The following is a 17,380-nucleotide window of genomic DNA, read 5'->3' on the forward strand; positions in this document are numbered from 1 at the left end:
AGCACATTGGAATAGTCGAGTCTGGAAGTAACAAAGGGATGGAGGAGCGTTTACTTCCTTCGGCTTGTTCTTCCTGAATTAGATGAAGGGGCCGAGTGTAATGTATCCAAGTTTGCTGACAATACAAAGCTCGGCGGGAAAGTAAGCGGTGAGGAGGATGCAAAGAGTCTGCAAAGGGATTTAGACAAGTTAAGTGAGTGAGTGGGCGAGAAGGTGACAGATGGAGTACAACATGGGGAAATGTGAAATTATCCACTTTGGTAGGAAAAATAGAAAAACAATATTTTTTTTTTAAAAAAGGTGAGAGACCAGTAAATGTTGGTATTAAGAGGGATTTGGGTGCCCTTGTGCACAAATCACAAAGTTAACATGCAGGTACAGCAAGTAATTAGGAAAGCAAATGGTGTGTTAGCCTTTATTGTAAGGAGGTTGGAATACAAGAGTAAAGAAGTCTTGTTACAGTTGTACAGGGCTTTGAGAGACCACACCAGGAGTACTGTGTACAGTTTTGGTCTTCTTGCGTAAGGAAGGATATACTTGCCTTAGAGGGGGTGCAACAAAGGTTCACTCGATTGATTCCTGGGATGAGAGGGTTGTCCTTTGAGGAGAGATTGAGTAGAATGAGCCTCTACTCTCTGGAGTTTAGAAGAATGAGACGTGATCTCATTGAAACATATAAAATTCCAAGAGGCTGTTTTCCCTGGCCGGAGAGTCTAGAACTTGGAGGCATAGTCTCAGGATAAGAGGTCGACCATTTAGGACCGTGACGAGGAAATATTTCTTCACTTCGGGTTGTGAATCTTTGGAATTCTCTAACCCCAGAGGACTGTGAATGCTCAGTTGTTGAGTGTGTTCAAAACTGAGATGGATAGATTTTTGGACACTAAGGGAATCAAGGGATAAAATTTACAGCACAGAGCAGACTCGAGGGGCCGAATGGCCTACACCTGCTCTTATTTCTTATGAATAATCCATGGCTTGAAAGTTTTTGCAAGTTACTGTAAATGCTAAAAGCTGGAGTATTCCAGGACGACACTCTGCCGTTGTTTCTCTAAGTCATGTAGGCTGTCTTTCATTTCTGTTGGAGGTGGGGGGGGGGGGGGTGGGTGAGGCTGCGATAAGAAGGAAAAAGAGCTCAAAAATGAGCTGGCAATGTCTGATGACTCCGTGGTAGTAATACCCCCTATTCCTACATCATGCAGCCTTTTTGATAGACACTCCTGAACACTTCAGCTTTTAAATAACAGCAGCAAAGGAGTGCTTTGTGTGGCCTTAGCAGGACCGTTGCCCTTGTATCCTGAGCGTTGAAAACTCCTGCACATCATCTTCATAGCTCCTTTAGAGCCCAGGACCTCTCCAAGTGAAAGGTACAGAGCACCTGAGAAAAGGGGGCCGAGTTCCTTTAGCGATCAACACTGAAGGTGGGTTGGCATCTGCAAAACAGTCAGGTGCCAAGAGCCATACCATTAATGAGCTTGCACTCAGCCAAGTAATATTCCTCTGCTGGCTCCATATAACCATCTCCCAACAACCCCCCACCGCCTCTCTTCTTGTCCAGATCCAGTGGCCATTTTGAGGTGGAGAGGGGAGATCTGTACCCTCAGGTGTGTTTTGGAAGTGCCTGGGTTACTGCCATTTGACCTAGGGTTACAGATTTCCTGAAGAATTAACTGGAAATTCTGTTTCGAAACAAATAAAAGTGCCAAAATATGAAAGCTGTAACAACCCCGATACATCAGGAAAATAAAACAGTCAACCCTACTCCTCTAGACTCTGAAAATGAACTCCTTCCTCTTTGTATGTTTACAAACACTATTTTATTGTATCACTAAGTTGGAAGCGTCTCTCTCTCTCGCCCCATTTGAATCACAGCAGCTGACTGATATAAATGCCAGTTACTAAAGGAACTGGCATGAGGGCAGACTGTTTGTTTAACTTGGCAGCCCTTGTGCAATTATCTTGCACCACAGCTGACTGACTGCAAAAGGCCACAGCTTTAAAAAGGGAGGCAGACAAAACAGCACATCTTTCCCAAGTTTATGTGTGTGTCTGCTACTACACTGCTGTTCTGGATACAGCCTGGAGAACAGTGTAGCAGCAATACTGTGTGCGACTGAGAAACAATTCATTTGACTGCAAATCCGTCTTTCGGATGAGATGTTAAACTGAGGCCCGGCCTGCCCGCTCAGGTGGACATAAAGGATCCCATGGCACTATTTCAAAGAGGAGCAGGGGAGTTCTCCCCAGTGTCCTGGCCAATATTTGGCCCTCAACCAACATCACCAAAACAGATTACCTGATCATTATCTCACTTCTGTTTGTGGGATCTTGCTATGCACAAATTGGCTAAAGCGTTTCCCAACATTACAACAGTGACGACACTTCAAAAATACTTCATTGGCTGTGAAAGGCGCTATATAAATGCAAGTTCTTTTTTTCTTGCAAACCACAAATACCAATGGAAGATGGGAAAATTACCGTCATTAAAAATAAGCCACAGCCAGCACTGCATAAACACAGTATTCTATCTGTTTTACTTTCCCAGAATGAACTTAGTTGGGAAATGGATAGGCTGCAAAGCTGGTGGCTTGGTATATCCTGTGTGTCAGGACACTCCACCCCAAGTCCAATAAAACTTGAGGTGCTATTTTTACAAACATTATATAAAAATTGCATTAGGTTTCCGATTGCAACATAAACAATACTTTACTCCTTAAAAAGTTAAGATATAAAACCAGATATTTGATCTCTCAGGTGGATGTAAAATATCCCGCAGCACTATTTCAAAGAGCAGGGGAATTCTCCCTGGCCAATATTTATCCCTCAACCAACATCACTACTCAGATTATCTGGTCCATTATCACATTGCTGTTTGTGGGATCTTGCTGTGCACAAATTGGCTGCCGCGTCCCCTACATTACAACAGTGACTACACTTCAAAAGTACTTCATTGGCTGTGAAGTGCTTTGGGACATCCTGAGGTTGTGGAAGGAGCTATATAAATGCAAGTTCTTTCTTGATACTACAGTACAGCAGCAGGCTTTTTATTTCAGATTCTTACCAGCGTTAACAGGACACCCAGAGAGCTGGAGTTTGCCGAAGGGGGTCGACTGCGCGGTGATCAGGCCCGGCGGAAACGAGGGCAGCCTGGTGATGGGAGCGTGCCTGAACGAAGGCGCCTCCTCCTGCTCCTCGGTCTGAAGACCTTCGTGATCCAGGCGCGGCGAGGCGGAGGACGCCAGGCTTGCGTCCTCTAACTCCTCGGTACATTTTGGGGATAAAAAGGCTGACCTGGACAAATTAGCTGCAGCGAAAAATAATTAGCACAACACAGATTACTTCTCATAGAGCCAATAGCGAGGCATGCTGTTGTTTTTAAAAAAAGACCTGATGTGGAGATGCCGGTGATGGACTGGGGTTAACAATTGTAAACAATTTTACAACACCAAGTTATAGTCCAACGATTTTATTTTTAATCCCACAAGCTTTCGGGGGCTTTCCCCTTCCTCAGGCGGTGTGGAAGTGGGATTATTTTTAATCCCACAAGCTTTTGGGGGCTTTCCCCTTCCTCAGGCGGTGTGGAAGTGGGATTATTTTTAATCCCACAAGCCCGAAAGCTTGTGGGATTAAAAATAAAATCGTTGGACTATAACTTGGTGTTGTAAAATTGTTTACAATTAAAAAAAGACAGCAGAGACTGATTTTAAAGTACGTTCGTGCAAACGCGGTTTGCCCGCTATACGCAATGGGCGCTATAACATGGCAACGTCATTATAGTAATTGGGAAGAATGTTCTATGTAGTGACCTTTTACCTCCTTGTTTCCTGCTTCACTCTGACCTGCAGCATTTTTTTAAAAACTGCAGTCAGTGCTTTGTACAAACTGTAACCCCACAGCACTTAAAGGGAATTAAAGGCTTAAGTACACAAAAGGTAACGAGGTGTTATTTTCATGTGTTTGTTCTTGCATTCAGTGCACCTTAATGAGGTATGAACTAGTGAGTGAGCACAGCTGCTCCTGCCCGAAATAAACGGAGCCCTTAAGATGCTGTAACGGGCAACTTTGAAATTGACGTCAGTGCAAATCATACAGCACAGAAGGAGGTCATTCTGCGCATCATGTCTATCTGTACCGGCTCTTTGAAAGAGCTATTCAATTAGTCGCACTCCCCTGCTCTTTCCCCATCGCCCTGCAATTTTTCCCTTGTGCAAATGGACGACAGCTATGACGTTTTGTCTGATATAAGCGACTGACCGTTTTGAACGTGGACGTTTTGAACGGTGGGGACTGTATTTTGACTTTCCCGCTTGTGCAATCCCCAGCACAGAAGTTGCTGCAGCTGCACTGACCAGTCAGGTTCAAGCGAATCTCTTTCCACTCCCCTTACAAGCCTCAACCGATACAATTAAAAGCTGTACTCCCCTGCCACATTTCCCCCGAGGGATCTCTCTGCATTACCTGGTGCAGTGGATCTCACAGGTGGAGTCTGTCTTTTTGAAAGGAAGTTGCGTAGCTGGGATTGTTTCACTGGAGAAAGTTTGCCTGAAGGTAAGAAAACAAAAAATGAGAAATGTAAAAAGCACTGCGGTGTCTGAAAGTCAATCCAGGGGTGTGTCTGTCATCTCTTCCATACAGCACAGACGGGAGGACATTCAGCCCATCGTGCCTATCAAAGAGCTAGCCAATTAGTCCCACACTCCTGATCTTTCCCCATCGCCCTGCAAATTTTTCCTTTAGAAACTTCCTATTGAATCTGCTTCCACCCCCCTATCAGGCAATGCATTTCAGATCATAACTCACTGATTAAAATAGTGCTCATCTCCCCCTCTGGTTCTTTCGTCAGGTATCTTAAATCTGTCCCCTCTGGTTACGACCCTCCTGCCAGTGGAAACAGTTTCTCCCCATCCACTCTATCAAAACGCCTCAATTTTGAACGCCTCTATTAAATCTCCCCTTAACCATCACAGCTCTGGAGAACAATCCCAGCTTCTCCAGTCTCTCTGCATAATTGAATTCCCTCATTCCTGGCGCCATTCCAGTAAATCTCCTCTGCAAGGCCTTGACACCCTATCTAAAGTGTGGTGCTCAGAATTGGACACAATCTTCCAGCTGAGGCCTAATCAGTGATTTATAAAGATTTAGCATAACTTCCTTGCTTTTGTACTCTATGCCAGGATCCCGTATGCTTTTTGTAACAGCTTTATCAGCTTGTCCTGCCACCTTCAAAGATTTCTGTATGTGAACTCTAGGAAGGTTCAACTGGGAAAATCTGCCTGCTCAGGTGGATCGAGAGAGCTGACAGCACTGTTTAAAGAGCAGGGAGTTCTCCTGGTGTCCCAGCCAACATTCCTCCCTCAACTAATGCCAACAAAAAAAAGAGAAGCACAGTGTGCAGTTCTGATGAAGGGTTGCACCCAAGACATTAACCTGACTACACTCTCCACAGATGCTGAACTGGTTGCTGAGTGTTACCAGCATTTTCTGTTCTTCTTAATGCTGTTTGCAGGATCTTGCTGTGTGAAACATGCATAACAATGGCTGTACTTCAAAATAAACTAATTGTATGGGAAGTGCTGTGGGACAGTTGAGTGAGATAAAGCACAATATAAATGCAAGCTCCTTCTCAAAACAGAAGGAAAACTTGGCCAAGTGGTGTTCACTCAGCTTTAATTAGAATTCCATTAAAAATCAAGGACAGAAAAATGCAGAGCCAGCAAAAGGCCATTTGGCCCTTTCCCAACAAGCATCGATCCCTTATTTTAAGGAACACCTAACTCATATCTCTAAAACCCTGAATAACTCTTCTGAACAGACACCAATCCAGATCCTTTATAAAACTGTCAATTGACCCAAATCGACTCTTCCCTGGGAGTCTGTTCCACTATCTTGTGGTGTAAAAAGTTTTTTCTAATCTCTAACCTTGCTTGGAGTTTGTGAATTTTGTCCTCGAGTCCCACGCTCATGGTCCAAGTTCAAATAGCCTGCTGACAAACTTAACTGTTATATTAGAGAGCTGCATCACATCTCCCTCCCCGAAACTAAATTTAGTCACTTGACTCTCTCTGTAACTTCGAGGTCCCTTAAAGAAGTGAAACTATCCTTCAGAACCTTTCTCGTGAATACGAGGTCATTTGACTAGAGCTACAATTGCTGTCAAGGCTCGCAAGTGAACAGCTGCCACTGGGGCGAGGTAGCGGAGTGTGACCATCACACATGGAACTGTACCCCAAGCCTTTGGGAGCGGAAATTTGGGGGGGGGGGGGGGGGAAGAAAGAGCACAGATTCCCATTCCCATCTGTATCATTTACACCTGGCTGGTTAGGTGGAACTTCACTGCACAGAGAACAGCATTCCAAAAAGATGAATCCTGTCCTTACTTTGATATCCTTATATATTGGAGGATTCGCCCTCTGTGGTCACCACCCTGGAATTACATCAGAAATTGAGCTCCAAATTTTAATTTTTAAAAAAAATTTGAATTAAACCTATAGTGAAATATTTTATAAAGGTCTGGTGGCTGCCTTACAAATACCCCCGGAGCGTGAGGCGGAGGTGGAAAACTGTTCGCAACGTTGGTGTCCTATTTGATGCTGAGATGAGCTTCCGAACATAAATCCTCTCCATCACCAAGACCGCCTGCTTCAACCTCTAACATCGCCCGTCTCCGCCCCTGCCTCAGCTCATCTGCTGCTGAAACCCACATCCATGACTTTGTTACCTCTAGACTCGACTATTCCAATGCTCTCCTGGCCGGCCTCCCATCTTCCACCCTCCATAAACTTGAGTTCATCCAAAACTCTGCTGCCCGTATCCCAACTCACACCAAGTCCCATTCTCCCATCACCCGAGCTCGCTGAACTACACTGGCTCCCAGTCCGGGAACGCCTTGTTTTAAAATTCTCATCCTTGTTTTCAAATCCCTCCATGGCCTCGCCCCTCCCCATCTCTGTAACCTTCTCCAGCCGTACAACCCTCACAGATCTCTGCGCTCCTCTAATTCCTGCCTCTTACGCATCCCCGATTTTAATCGTTCCACCGTTGGCAGCAGTGCCTTCAGCTGCCGAGGCCCGAAGCTCTGGAATTCCCTCCCTAAACCTCTCCCCTCCTTCAAGATGCTCCTTAAAACCTACCTCTTTGACCACTTTTGGTCACTTGTCCTAACATCTCATGTTGCTCAGTATCAAATTTTGTTTGATAGGCGCTCCTGTGAAGTGCCTTGGGACATTCTACTACGTTAAAGGCGCTATATAAATGCAAGTTGTTATTGGTGTTGCTGGAAACAGAAGTCCTATCAGCACAATGAACCACAAAAACAGAGGCAGACAGCCTCAAGATACCCAGACTCTCCAGACATGATCTCATCAGTTGGCATAGATCCCAGACATGATCTCACAGGGTATGTTTCCGAATGTCCCCAGGCAGGGAGACCAACACCATGCACCCACGAACTGTCAGAGGGCCCCACAGGCTCCAAAGGTGGATGATGCACCTAGGCAGAGTATTTTTCACTCTTTGAATGGAAGCATCGCCCACACAATCTTCGCACAGGTCCTGCTTTAATCATAAGCTCAGCCCACACAAAGTGCCAGCAGCAACCCCTGACCTGTCGTTTCCACCCCTTATAAAGGCAGCGCACCTGCACACTCGTTCATTTGGACCCATCACTGCAGCAAGTAACAGGTTAATAGACACTTAACCCTGAATGAAAAGCACCAATCAGACTTGGTGTGCAATGAGAAAAGAAAGAACTTGTATTTCTACTGCATCTTTCACAACCCCAGGACGTCCCAAAGCACTTCACAGCCAATGAAGTACTTTTTGAAGAGTGGTCACTATTGTGTAATGTAGGGAAATGCGGCAGCCAATTTGCACACAGCAAGATCCCACAAACAGAAATATGATAATGACCAGATAATCTGTTTTTAGTGATGTTCGTTGAGAGATAAATATTGGCCCCAGGACACCGGGGAGAATTCCCCTGCTCTTCTTTGAAATAGTGGCCGCGGGGATCTTTTACATCTACCTGAGGGGGCAGACGGGGCCTCTGTTTAACGTCTCATCCGAAAGATGGCACCTCCGACCGTGCAGCATTCCCCCAGTACTGCATTGAGTGTCAGCCTGCATTTTGTGCTCAAGTCTCTGGAGTGGGACTTGAACCCACGACCTTCTGACTCAGAAGCGAGAGAGCTACCCACCGAGCCATGGCCGATACCTATTATGGATGTGCAGTACAATGACAGGCTGAGAAAAATTGCTTCCCCCCATTCAATTCAATCCCCTCCTCTCCTGAAGTCACAGTCCTTAAGCACCCCAACAGACCATATCACAGCGGAGAGCTGAACACGACCCTATTCCCTCCCCGACATCCAGATGCACACGATTTCCAGCAGAGCACAGCGAGTTGTGATCAGCAGTGGGGAACCCTGGTTGATTCAATGCCCCCCCCACCCCGCCCGGCCTCGATGGACCAGGAAAACGAGCGACTGCAGTACCCCAACGACTGTACCAGCTGAGATCAGCTAACGCAGCACGGGAAAGAAACCCAAGATCACCTGAACTGTATGGAGTAATGATACCCTGGGTGGTGCCCTGACCCACTAGTTCATAAAGGGGAAGTAGGCAGAGTGTTTTGGATAAGTCGCGCTGCTTTAAAAGTTCACTTAAGAAAGAAAAACCCTTTCCCCATGAATGAATCGGACACAATACAGCGATGATTTACCTGGGCTGTTTGAAGTCACCTTTGGCACTCCATCCAAGGTAGTTTTCACCAAAACATTACGCAGCATCTCCAACTCGGCATCCCAGCTGAAGAAAAAGTAAACTGGGATACATTTACTTGGCATATCGAATGTACGGTTAAAATGTGATTCATAATTGGGGTTAGTTTGGGATTGTTCTGGAGACAGCACAGACACAATAGGCCCCAGTGGTACCCTTGTGTGCTATGACCTTCAGAATATAACCAGTTTTTTTTTTAATCAAAGGCTCCGGTATATCTATTTGTGGTTACCTTTACAAATCTCACGACTGCCCACATTATATGGAGGTAAGATTTGTCTTTTCAACAAAGCAGGATTTACAGGACTGTTCAGGCCCACTGTGTCTGTGAGGGATCTTTAGACTTGTCCCGACATTTAATAAAGATCAAATGCAGCATATTAATTCAGATGACAAGGGGGAACGAAGCGAGTTACATCTTAAGGTCAAAATCCATCCAACAACACCCGCGAGAGCTGGGACTGTGCCAAGACACCGACACTTCTCTCTGGATCAGCAATCCACCGACAAAAATAACCTGAAATTCATTTCCTCGCTCCGATCCAATTTGTTTTATTACATAAAGGACACGGAGGCATCGGCACAAGATAAATGGCGAACATTTACACGACTTTTGTAGCGGATACTAGAAATGGCATCTTTTAAAACACAAACTTTGATATAGAATAAGGTCAACTATTAGTGCAGTGTAAGTAAAAAGGATGCCTTCCATTTTTCAGTGCCAGGCAAGGAGCCTTTCCCCTTGTACATTTTTCATCTGGTCAGTAACTTTCAGAATACTTCCATTATACCAGCAGCACATGCCACTCACAGATGGAAATGCAAAAACAGCAGGGCCAATAACTTCCCTGCAGGGGGTCAAGTCTTTAAAGAAAGAACTTGCATTTATATAGCGCCTTTCACGACCTCAGGACATCCCAAAGCGCTTCACAGCCAATGAAGTACTTTTGAAGTGTCGTCACTGTTGTAATGTGGGGAAACGCTGCAGCCAATTTGCGCACAGCAAGATCCCACAAACAGCAATCGGATAATGATCAGATAATCTGCTGGTTGAGGGATAAATATTGGCCAGGATACCAGGGAGAAGTCCCCTGCTCTTCTTCGAAATAGTGCTGTGGGATCTTCCACGTCCACCTGAGGGGACAGACGGGGCCTCGGTTTAACGTCTCATCCGAAAGACGGCACCTCCAACAGGGCAGCACTCCCTCCGTACTGCACTAGGAGTGTCAGCCTGGATTTTGTGCTCCAGTCTCTGGAGTGGGACTTGAACCCACGACCTTCAGACTCAGAGGAGAGTGATGTCACTGAGCCACAGCTAATACCTAATGGAAGCATTGAGAATCTTTTACACTTAACGTTCTTCATGAGGACATGCGTAAAACCTACCATTGATCACTCTGCAGACACTTGTCACTGGGCACACACCACTTGGAGGTCTGATTATAAATGCGGAGATTCTGCAGGCTGTTTACCAGCTCATTAATCTTCTTATTCTGCTGGTTAATGATCTCATGATGACTAGCCAATGCGTTGAACAATACTTCCCTCTCTGGTAGAAGCAAGTGCCTGGAGTGAAATAGTGAATGTTTTTAATTTTTTAAAAAAACCTGACAAAATAGTGAAGATTAAACACACAGTTGCTCCGCTCAGGACAGCTATATGAAAACTAAAATTACCGAACACATTCTTGTATCGAACCTTGGTGAGGCCACATTTGCAGTACTGTGCACAGTTCTGGCCTCCATTTGATAAAAAGGATAGAGGCACTGGGAAGATGCAAAAAAGATTTACCCGAATGATACCAGGACTGAGAAATTAGACCGATCAGGAAAGGCTGAACAGGTTGAGGCTCTTTTCTCTAGAAAAGAGAAGACTGAGGGATGACCGGATCGAGGTCTTTAAGATCATAAAGGAGTTTGATAGGATAGACGTAGCAAAGATGTTTCCACTTGTGGGGGAGACCAGAACTGGGGGCCATAAATATACAATAGTCACTAAGAAATCCAATAAGGAATTCAGGAGACACCTCTTTACCTAGAGAATGGCGAGAATGTGGAATGTGCTAACACGCATGAGGGAGAAAGGAATAGAAGGGTATGCTGATAGGGTTAGATGAAGTAAGGAGGGAGGAGGTTCGTGTGGAACATAAACACTGGCATGGACCAATTGGGCCGAATGGCCTGTTTCTGTGCTGTACATTCTATGTAATCATAGAAATTTATGGCACAGGAGGCCATTCGGCCCCATCATGTCTCCGTATGCCTCCTTAACCACCTTATCTTCTACCTTCCTGTCCTGCTACCGGTGGTCATGCACTCCAAGGTCCCTCTGTTCCTCTGCACTTCTCAGTATCCTACCATTTATTGCAGTAATACTGCAGACATACGTGGAAACCAAGTACATTCACGTGTCTTCAATGGTTAAGTGTGTGCCTACAGCACAGGCTTTCAAACGGGAGCCCAAGAATCTCCAATGGATCAGCAAGATTTCAGTCTGTATGCCAACAGATTTCCGTATTTGATGACTTTCGGTTAACTATGCTGCTGCACACAAACATTTTCTGCAACGACAGCACTGTGTCCCTTTGGGCAGCCGATACCATCTCGGAAATTAGAGTCCAGCTCCTCTTCGATCAGTGCCAGGGGATCTTTTACCTCCACCCGAGAGGGCAGATAGGACCTCGGTGTAACGTCTCATCCGAAAGACAGCATCTCCGACAATGCAGCACTCCCTCAGTGCTGCACTGGGAGTGCCAGCCTAGATTATGCGCTCAAGTCTCTGGATTGGGACTTGAATCCACGACCTTCTGACTCCGAGGTGAGAGTGCTACCCACTGAGCCATGGTTGACACCGTATTCTAAAGCTGAGGCACATTACCCAGTTCGACATCCAGACCCACTTACTTGTGTTTCTTGTTCTTTTCCTGGTACTGCTCCCACTCCATATCCAACACATCATTTACATCCCGTACTGCAAACTTCACGTACTGATGCAGGCGACGAATTTCCTGCAAACCAAAATGATTCCATAACGTTATTTTTGGTTTCCCGATCAATTTTCAAAAGAAAAAGTGCACAATAGTATATGTCAAAGAGCTGACAACTGCACGACTGATAAATTACTGGGCCATCTCCACAGGCACAGTAGACAATCCCACCGCAATAGTCCCAGAGCTTCTCATTCCTGCCTACCGGCTGGCCAAAAAGTATTTCTTTGACGATCAATGGAACAGAGGACACGTATCGAACTGTCGTGTTTATAGTCTTGGATTTGTGATTCTACACATCACCAACACATTTGCAGTGGGAAAATCAGCTGCTGCAACTTTACTGAGCAGAATAATCATTTACTCACCGTTATGAGTGTGCTCAGAACCCTAGTATAACCCGACAGGGACATTCAGGTTGGGAGAGGGTGGAGTGAGGAGGATGGGAGCTTCAGCTTGCACAGAATTGGGGGGGGGGGGGGGCGGGAGCTTTTGTCCTCTGCAAACACCACTCCGATATCAGGGAACTCGGGCCGATAATTCATTTATCATTTCATTTCATCTCCACAGGGAAAAATTTCAAACACCTTCTTTGTAGTCATGAATGGGAACGAAATGTAACTCGAGTACATACGGTGGTGTGGTGGTTATGTTACTGAACTAGTAATCCAGAGAACGAGAGTTCAAATCTCACCACGGCAGTTTGAGAACCTGAATTTAGTTTTTAAAAAAAATCTGGAAATAAAAAAATATCGGTAGAAGTGGCCATGAAGCTGTCAGATTGTTGTTAAAAAGCCCCAACTGGTTCACTAATGTCCTTTAGGGAAGGGAACCTGCCGTCCTTACCCGGTCTGGGCCGACTCCTGCTCCTATCTCTTATGGTCAGTCCCCACGCCAATGCGGTTGACTCTTTGGCTTGCTCAGGCAGTTCTCAGTTGTAACAAAAATTGCTGCAGTGGTTGAAGAAGGAGGCCCACCACCACCTTCACAGGGCAACTAGGGGATGCCAGCCGGCCTTGCCACCGATGCCTGCATCCCGAGAATGATTTTTGAAATCGACAGAGGAGTACAACTCTGGTCTGCAACACCCGTCACCTCTGCCCTTGCATGTTTAATGTTACTCTGAATGGAGACGGTACAAGTTGGCAGGCTCCAGCTCATCAATTTGCCAAGTCAATTAAAAAGGGTCTCTAACCAGCACAGATGTCATTTTACTGACACTCATTTGAAACTCGGCTCTCTCTCACCAGAATGCAAAACAAAACAAAGTGCAGTTTTGCTTTTAAAAAAACTGCTCGCTTACTCACAGTCAAAGACTTCTAAAAATTGAATTTCAGCTGTGCGTTACCATGACAAAGGGTAATTATGATACAGAACTGAGAGGATATTCTCATCAGGAAAGGCTGAACAGGCTGGGGCTCTTTACTCTAGAAAAGAGAAGGCTGAGGGGTGACCTGATAGAGGTCTTTAAAATTATGAAAGGGTTTGATAGGGTAGATGTAGAGAAAATGTTTCCACATGTGGGGGAGTCCAAAACTTGAGGTCATAAATATAAGATAGTCACTAATAAATCCAATGGGGAATTCAGGAGAAACGTCTTTACCCAAATAGTGGTTAGAATATGGAACTCGCTACCACATGGATTGGTTGAGGCAAATAACACAGATGCATTTAAGGGGAAGCTCGGTAAGCACGAGGGAGAAAAGAATAGAAGGATATGTTGATATGGTTAGATGAAGTAGGGAGGGAGGAAGCTCATGTGGAGCATAAACACCAGCATGGACCTGTTGGGCCAAACGGCCTGTTTTGGTGCTGTACATTCTATGCAACTTGATGATGTAATTGGAGGAGAGTACGTTCAGGCTACGGCTTCAGAGGCCGGGCAGCCACGGGCCAGGGCGGTGGTGGAGGAGGAGAGACACAGAACAGCCTGTGCCATAGTGCATGGAGGGGCCAGGGTTTGTTCAGCAGGAGGTGGTGTTTCCCTACGTTCAGAGCCAGATTCTGGCGCCAGGCCTCATTATAAATGGAGCCAAAGTGGACGTTTCCTACTTACTGAGAGCGCAGCTACAGTCTGCAACTTTTCATAGTTATCAATCAAGCCATACTACAGGTTCTGGAGGTTTTAAACTTTGATTAATGCACAAATCTAATATATGTTCTTTGTTTGGGGCTCAATTCTAATGATTTTAGGCACTTCTGTGCTGAATGAGCAATTCTGCATTTTTACTCGTGCCAGCTCAGAAAACACACCAAATCTATGATGCACGCACAATCAATGAGCACAAAGGTCCCAGAGATGCTGCTGCTCCCTGACGCTGGGGAGAAGTAATTCACCATTATTCAAGGCCCCATGAGTATCCCAGAAAAGTAAAAACACTAAACCTTAGTATCAAATCACCAGTACAATCAAATCTCTGAACAAATGTTTTCTAGAAATAGAATCATACAGCACAGGAGGCGGTCACTTGGCCCATCATGCCCGTGCTGGCTCTTTGCAAGCTATCCAATTAGTCCCAATGCTCTTTCCGCATAGCCCTGAAAATTTTTCCTTTTCAAGTATTGATCTAATTCCCTTTTGAAAGTGATTACTGAATGTGCTTCCACGGCCCTTTCAGGTAGTGCATTCCAGATCGTAACTCACTGCGTAAAAAAAAAAATATTCTCCTCATCTCCCCTACTGGTTCTTTCGCCAAAGTGTGAAACTCCTTCTCCCTGCTCAGATGCAACCTCCTTTACTGGTGGCAGAGGGACTCAAACAGGCACCAGGTTGAACCTGGGCGAGAATCAGCGGCTTAATTCACCGCAGGTTTCTACCGACGAGCTTTGCCACGATGGGTTAACAGTGCGGTACGATTATCTGAACCACCAGCACAGACCAGACCAGCTACGGACCTTGAGCTGAGCTTCGCTCTTTGGGTCCAGGGGTTTCCTACGCAGCAGCTGAAGATAATTCTGGTCTATGCTTCGTTTGTTTTGCGTAGCTGCATCTTCCACACCAGCGAATCCTTCCAGCAGCGTAGTCTTCAGGGTGCTGATATCTCCGTGCAGAGACTAATGGGGGGTGCGGGAAAAAGAGGGAGAATAAGATCAACCACATCAGCATAAAATGCACTGCCAACCAAAAAGAATTTTCATAATGAGACATGTTTACACCCACGTGTCCTGTAATGGCCTTCCTCAATAAATTGCCTTAGGTCAAGTGCTGACACAGAAAATAGGCAGCGAGGGAATAACAGAATTGCTCTTCCACAGCGACCAAAACAAGAAAGAAGCTCTTAGTGTATTGCGAGAAAGCTGAGAACAGCTTCGGTCCAGGAGCCAGAATCCTGGTCCACTGCTCGGCCCAGGCCGCAGCTTCCCTTCCCACATCCGTTCCATGGCCAAGACCAAAGTGCCCCCACCCCTCCACTATTCTGTGTTCCCGTTCTCCGAGCGACCCCCCCCCCCAAACCCCCTGAAATCATTTCTCCCCCTTTACCGTGTAAGGTGCTTAGAGGCGACTTTCTGTACATGAGGAAGGGAATAGATTGTGTTCGAGTAGACAGTTTGTTCCAATTAAATAGGTTAGGGAGGACCAAGGGGGTCACAATTTTAAGTTGTATGAGGCTAGATGGAGGTTAGATGTCAGGAGGTGGTTCTTTTCCCAGAGAATAGTGGGCCTCTGGAACAGGCTGCCAGCTCACGCAGTGGATGCCGATTGGCTGAATTACTTCCTGTTTCTGGCTGGGACAGAGATCACCTCGTATAAGAGGTAGGTAATTTATAACAATAAATCAGGGCCCGAGTGATCTCTGGTACAAGAGGTAGGTAATGTGTAACATTAATCAGGGCCAGAGTGATCTCTGGTACAAGAGGAAGGTAATGTGTAACATTAATCAGGGCCAGAGTGATCTCTGGTACAAGAGGTAGGTAATGTGTAACATTAATCAGGGCCAGAGTGATCTCTGGTACAAGAGGTAGGTAATGTGTAACATTAATCAGGGCCAGAGTGATCTCTGGTACAAGAGGTAGGTAAGGTATAACATTAATCAGGGCCAGAGTGATCTCTGGTACAAGAGGTAGGTAATGTGTAACATTAATCAGGGCCAGAGTGATCTCTGGTACAAGAGGTAGGTAATGTGTAACATTAATCAGGGCCAGAGTGATCTCTGGTACAAGAGGTAGGTAATGTGTAACATTAATCAGGGCCAGAGTGATCTCCTGGACTAGTTTTGATCGCCTAAAGACGATTTGAAGAGGAATTTCCCAGATTTCCCCCCCCCCCCCCCCCCCCAAATTGGCCTGGGGTTTTTTTTAATCCGGTTTTACACCTCTCCCAGGAGATCACATGGTTTCAGCTGCGGTGGAGAGTGTGTCGATTGTGATTTCTCAATTGTGTGGAAAGGGCCGGATGGACCAGAGAGTCTTTTCCTGTCTGTCGCTGTTCGGATACATGTACGAGGAATGCAATCGAGATGACAGTGGTTATCAGGCATGTTAAACATGTCGGCAATCGGCCACCTACAATACTTCAAGGCACTACATTAACGTGGTTACTTTTCCCACTGATTAGCCAGTGACACTCTGGTATGGCCTTGGTTCAGATTCCAGCAGCTGCCAACTCCTCCCCCATTGAAGAATTAGCCTACGACCAACCTACGACCCTCAGGTCTCCACTTACCTCAGTGGTCTCTTTGATCTCCAACAGGAAGGTATGGAGCGTCTCTGCGTCAAACTTCAGGTGGCTCATCTCCTCAGCGCTGCCAACCTCAAAGCTGGCACTTGCTGTACGAGCTTTCAAATCATCCAGTTCCTTCTGAAAGAGAGCAATCTATCCAAAGCACACGGTGCATTAGCATTCAGTAGGAGGCACTTTTCAAACAAATATACTTGCAACTGAGCCAAGAAAAAAAAAACGGAACTTGCATTTATGTCGTTCCTTTCACATTCTCAGGGTATCCCGAAGGGTTTACGGCCAATGAAGAACCTTTGAAGTGGCGTCCCTGTTGAGCCTTGGGATGTTTCACTACATTGGCGGCCATGCCTTCGGTCGCCTAGGCCCCAAACTCTGGAATTCCCTCCCTCGTCGCCCGCCTGCCCACCTCTCTATACACTCCTTAAAACCTTCCTTTTGGTCTCCCGTCCTAATATCTCATGCAGCTCGGTGTCAATCTTTGTCTGATTACGCTCCTGTGAAGTGCCTTGGGACGTTTTATTACGTTAAATGCACAATATAAATGCAACCTGTTGTTACAGGTGCTGTATAAATACAAGTTATTGTTGTTATGTAGGGCAACACAACAGCCAAATTGCACAAGCAATGTGATAATGACCAGGTAATCTGTTCTGGCGATGTTGAGGGACGAATATTGGCCAGGGCAGCGGGGAGAGCTCCCCTGCTCTTCTTCAAATAGAGTCACAGGATCTTTTACATCCACCTGAGATGGCAGACAGGATGCACTGTCCACCCAGATGGAAACGCAGATCACCAGGCACCGTTTGCACTGTTCGGAGATCAACTAAGGGCAGGGCACAAACTGAATACTGGAAAAAAGTATCGGCAGTGGCTCAGTTGGTCGCACTCGCACCTGATATCAGAGGTTTACGGGTTCAAACCCCACTCCGGTGTCTTGA

General features: G+C 45.9%; 1 protein-coding gene across 2 annotated transcripts in view; it reads right to left on the reverse strand.

The window, feature by feature from the left end:
* nup214 (nucleoporin 214) overlaps positions 1-17,380 on the reverse strand; it is a 126,655-nt gene that overhangs the window by 63,774 nt on the left and 45,501 nt on the right. For both annotated transcript variants that reach the window (XM_067969930.1, XM_067969929.1), the window contains exons 16-22: positions 16,428-16,577; positions 14,660-14,818; positions 11,682-11,785; positions 10,165-10,344; positions 8,720-8,805; positions 4,459-4,542; positions 3,062-3,304 (exon numbers count right to left, since the gene is read on the reverse strand). In XM_067969930.1, coding sequence (XP_067826031.1) covers positions 3,062-3,304; positions 4,459-4,542; positions 8,720-8,805; positions 10,165-10,344; positions 11,682-11,785; positions 14,660-14,818; positions 16,428-16,577 — 1,006 coding nt within the window. The remainder of the gene's footprint in view (positions 1-3,061; positions 3,305-4,458; positions 4,543-8,719; positions 8,806-10,164; positions 10,345-11,681; positions 11,786-14,659; positions 14,819-16,427; positions 16,578-17,380) is intronic.

The sequence above is a fragment of the Heptranchias perlo genome, chromosome 31 (genome assembly GCF_035084215.1).
Source record: "Heptranchias perlo isolate sHepPer1 chromosome 31, sHepPer1.hap1, whole genome shotgun sequence".
NCBI lineage: Eukaryota > Metazoa > Chordata > Chondrichthyes > Hexanchiformes > Hexanchidae > Heptranchias > Heptranchias perlo.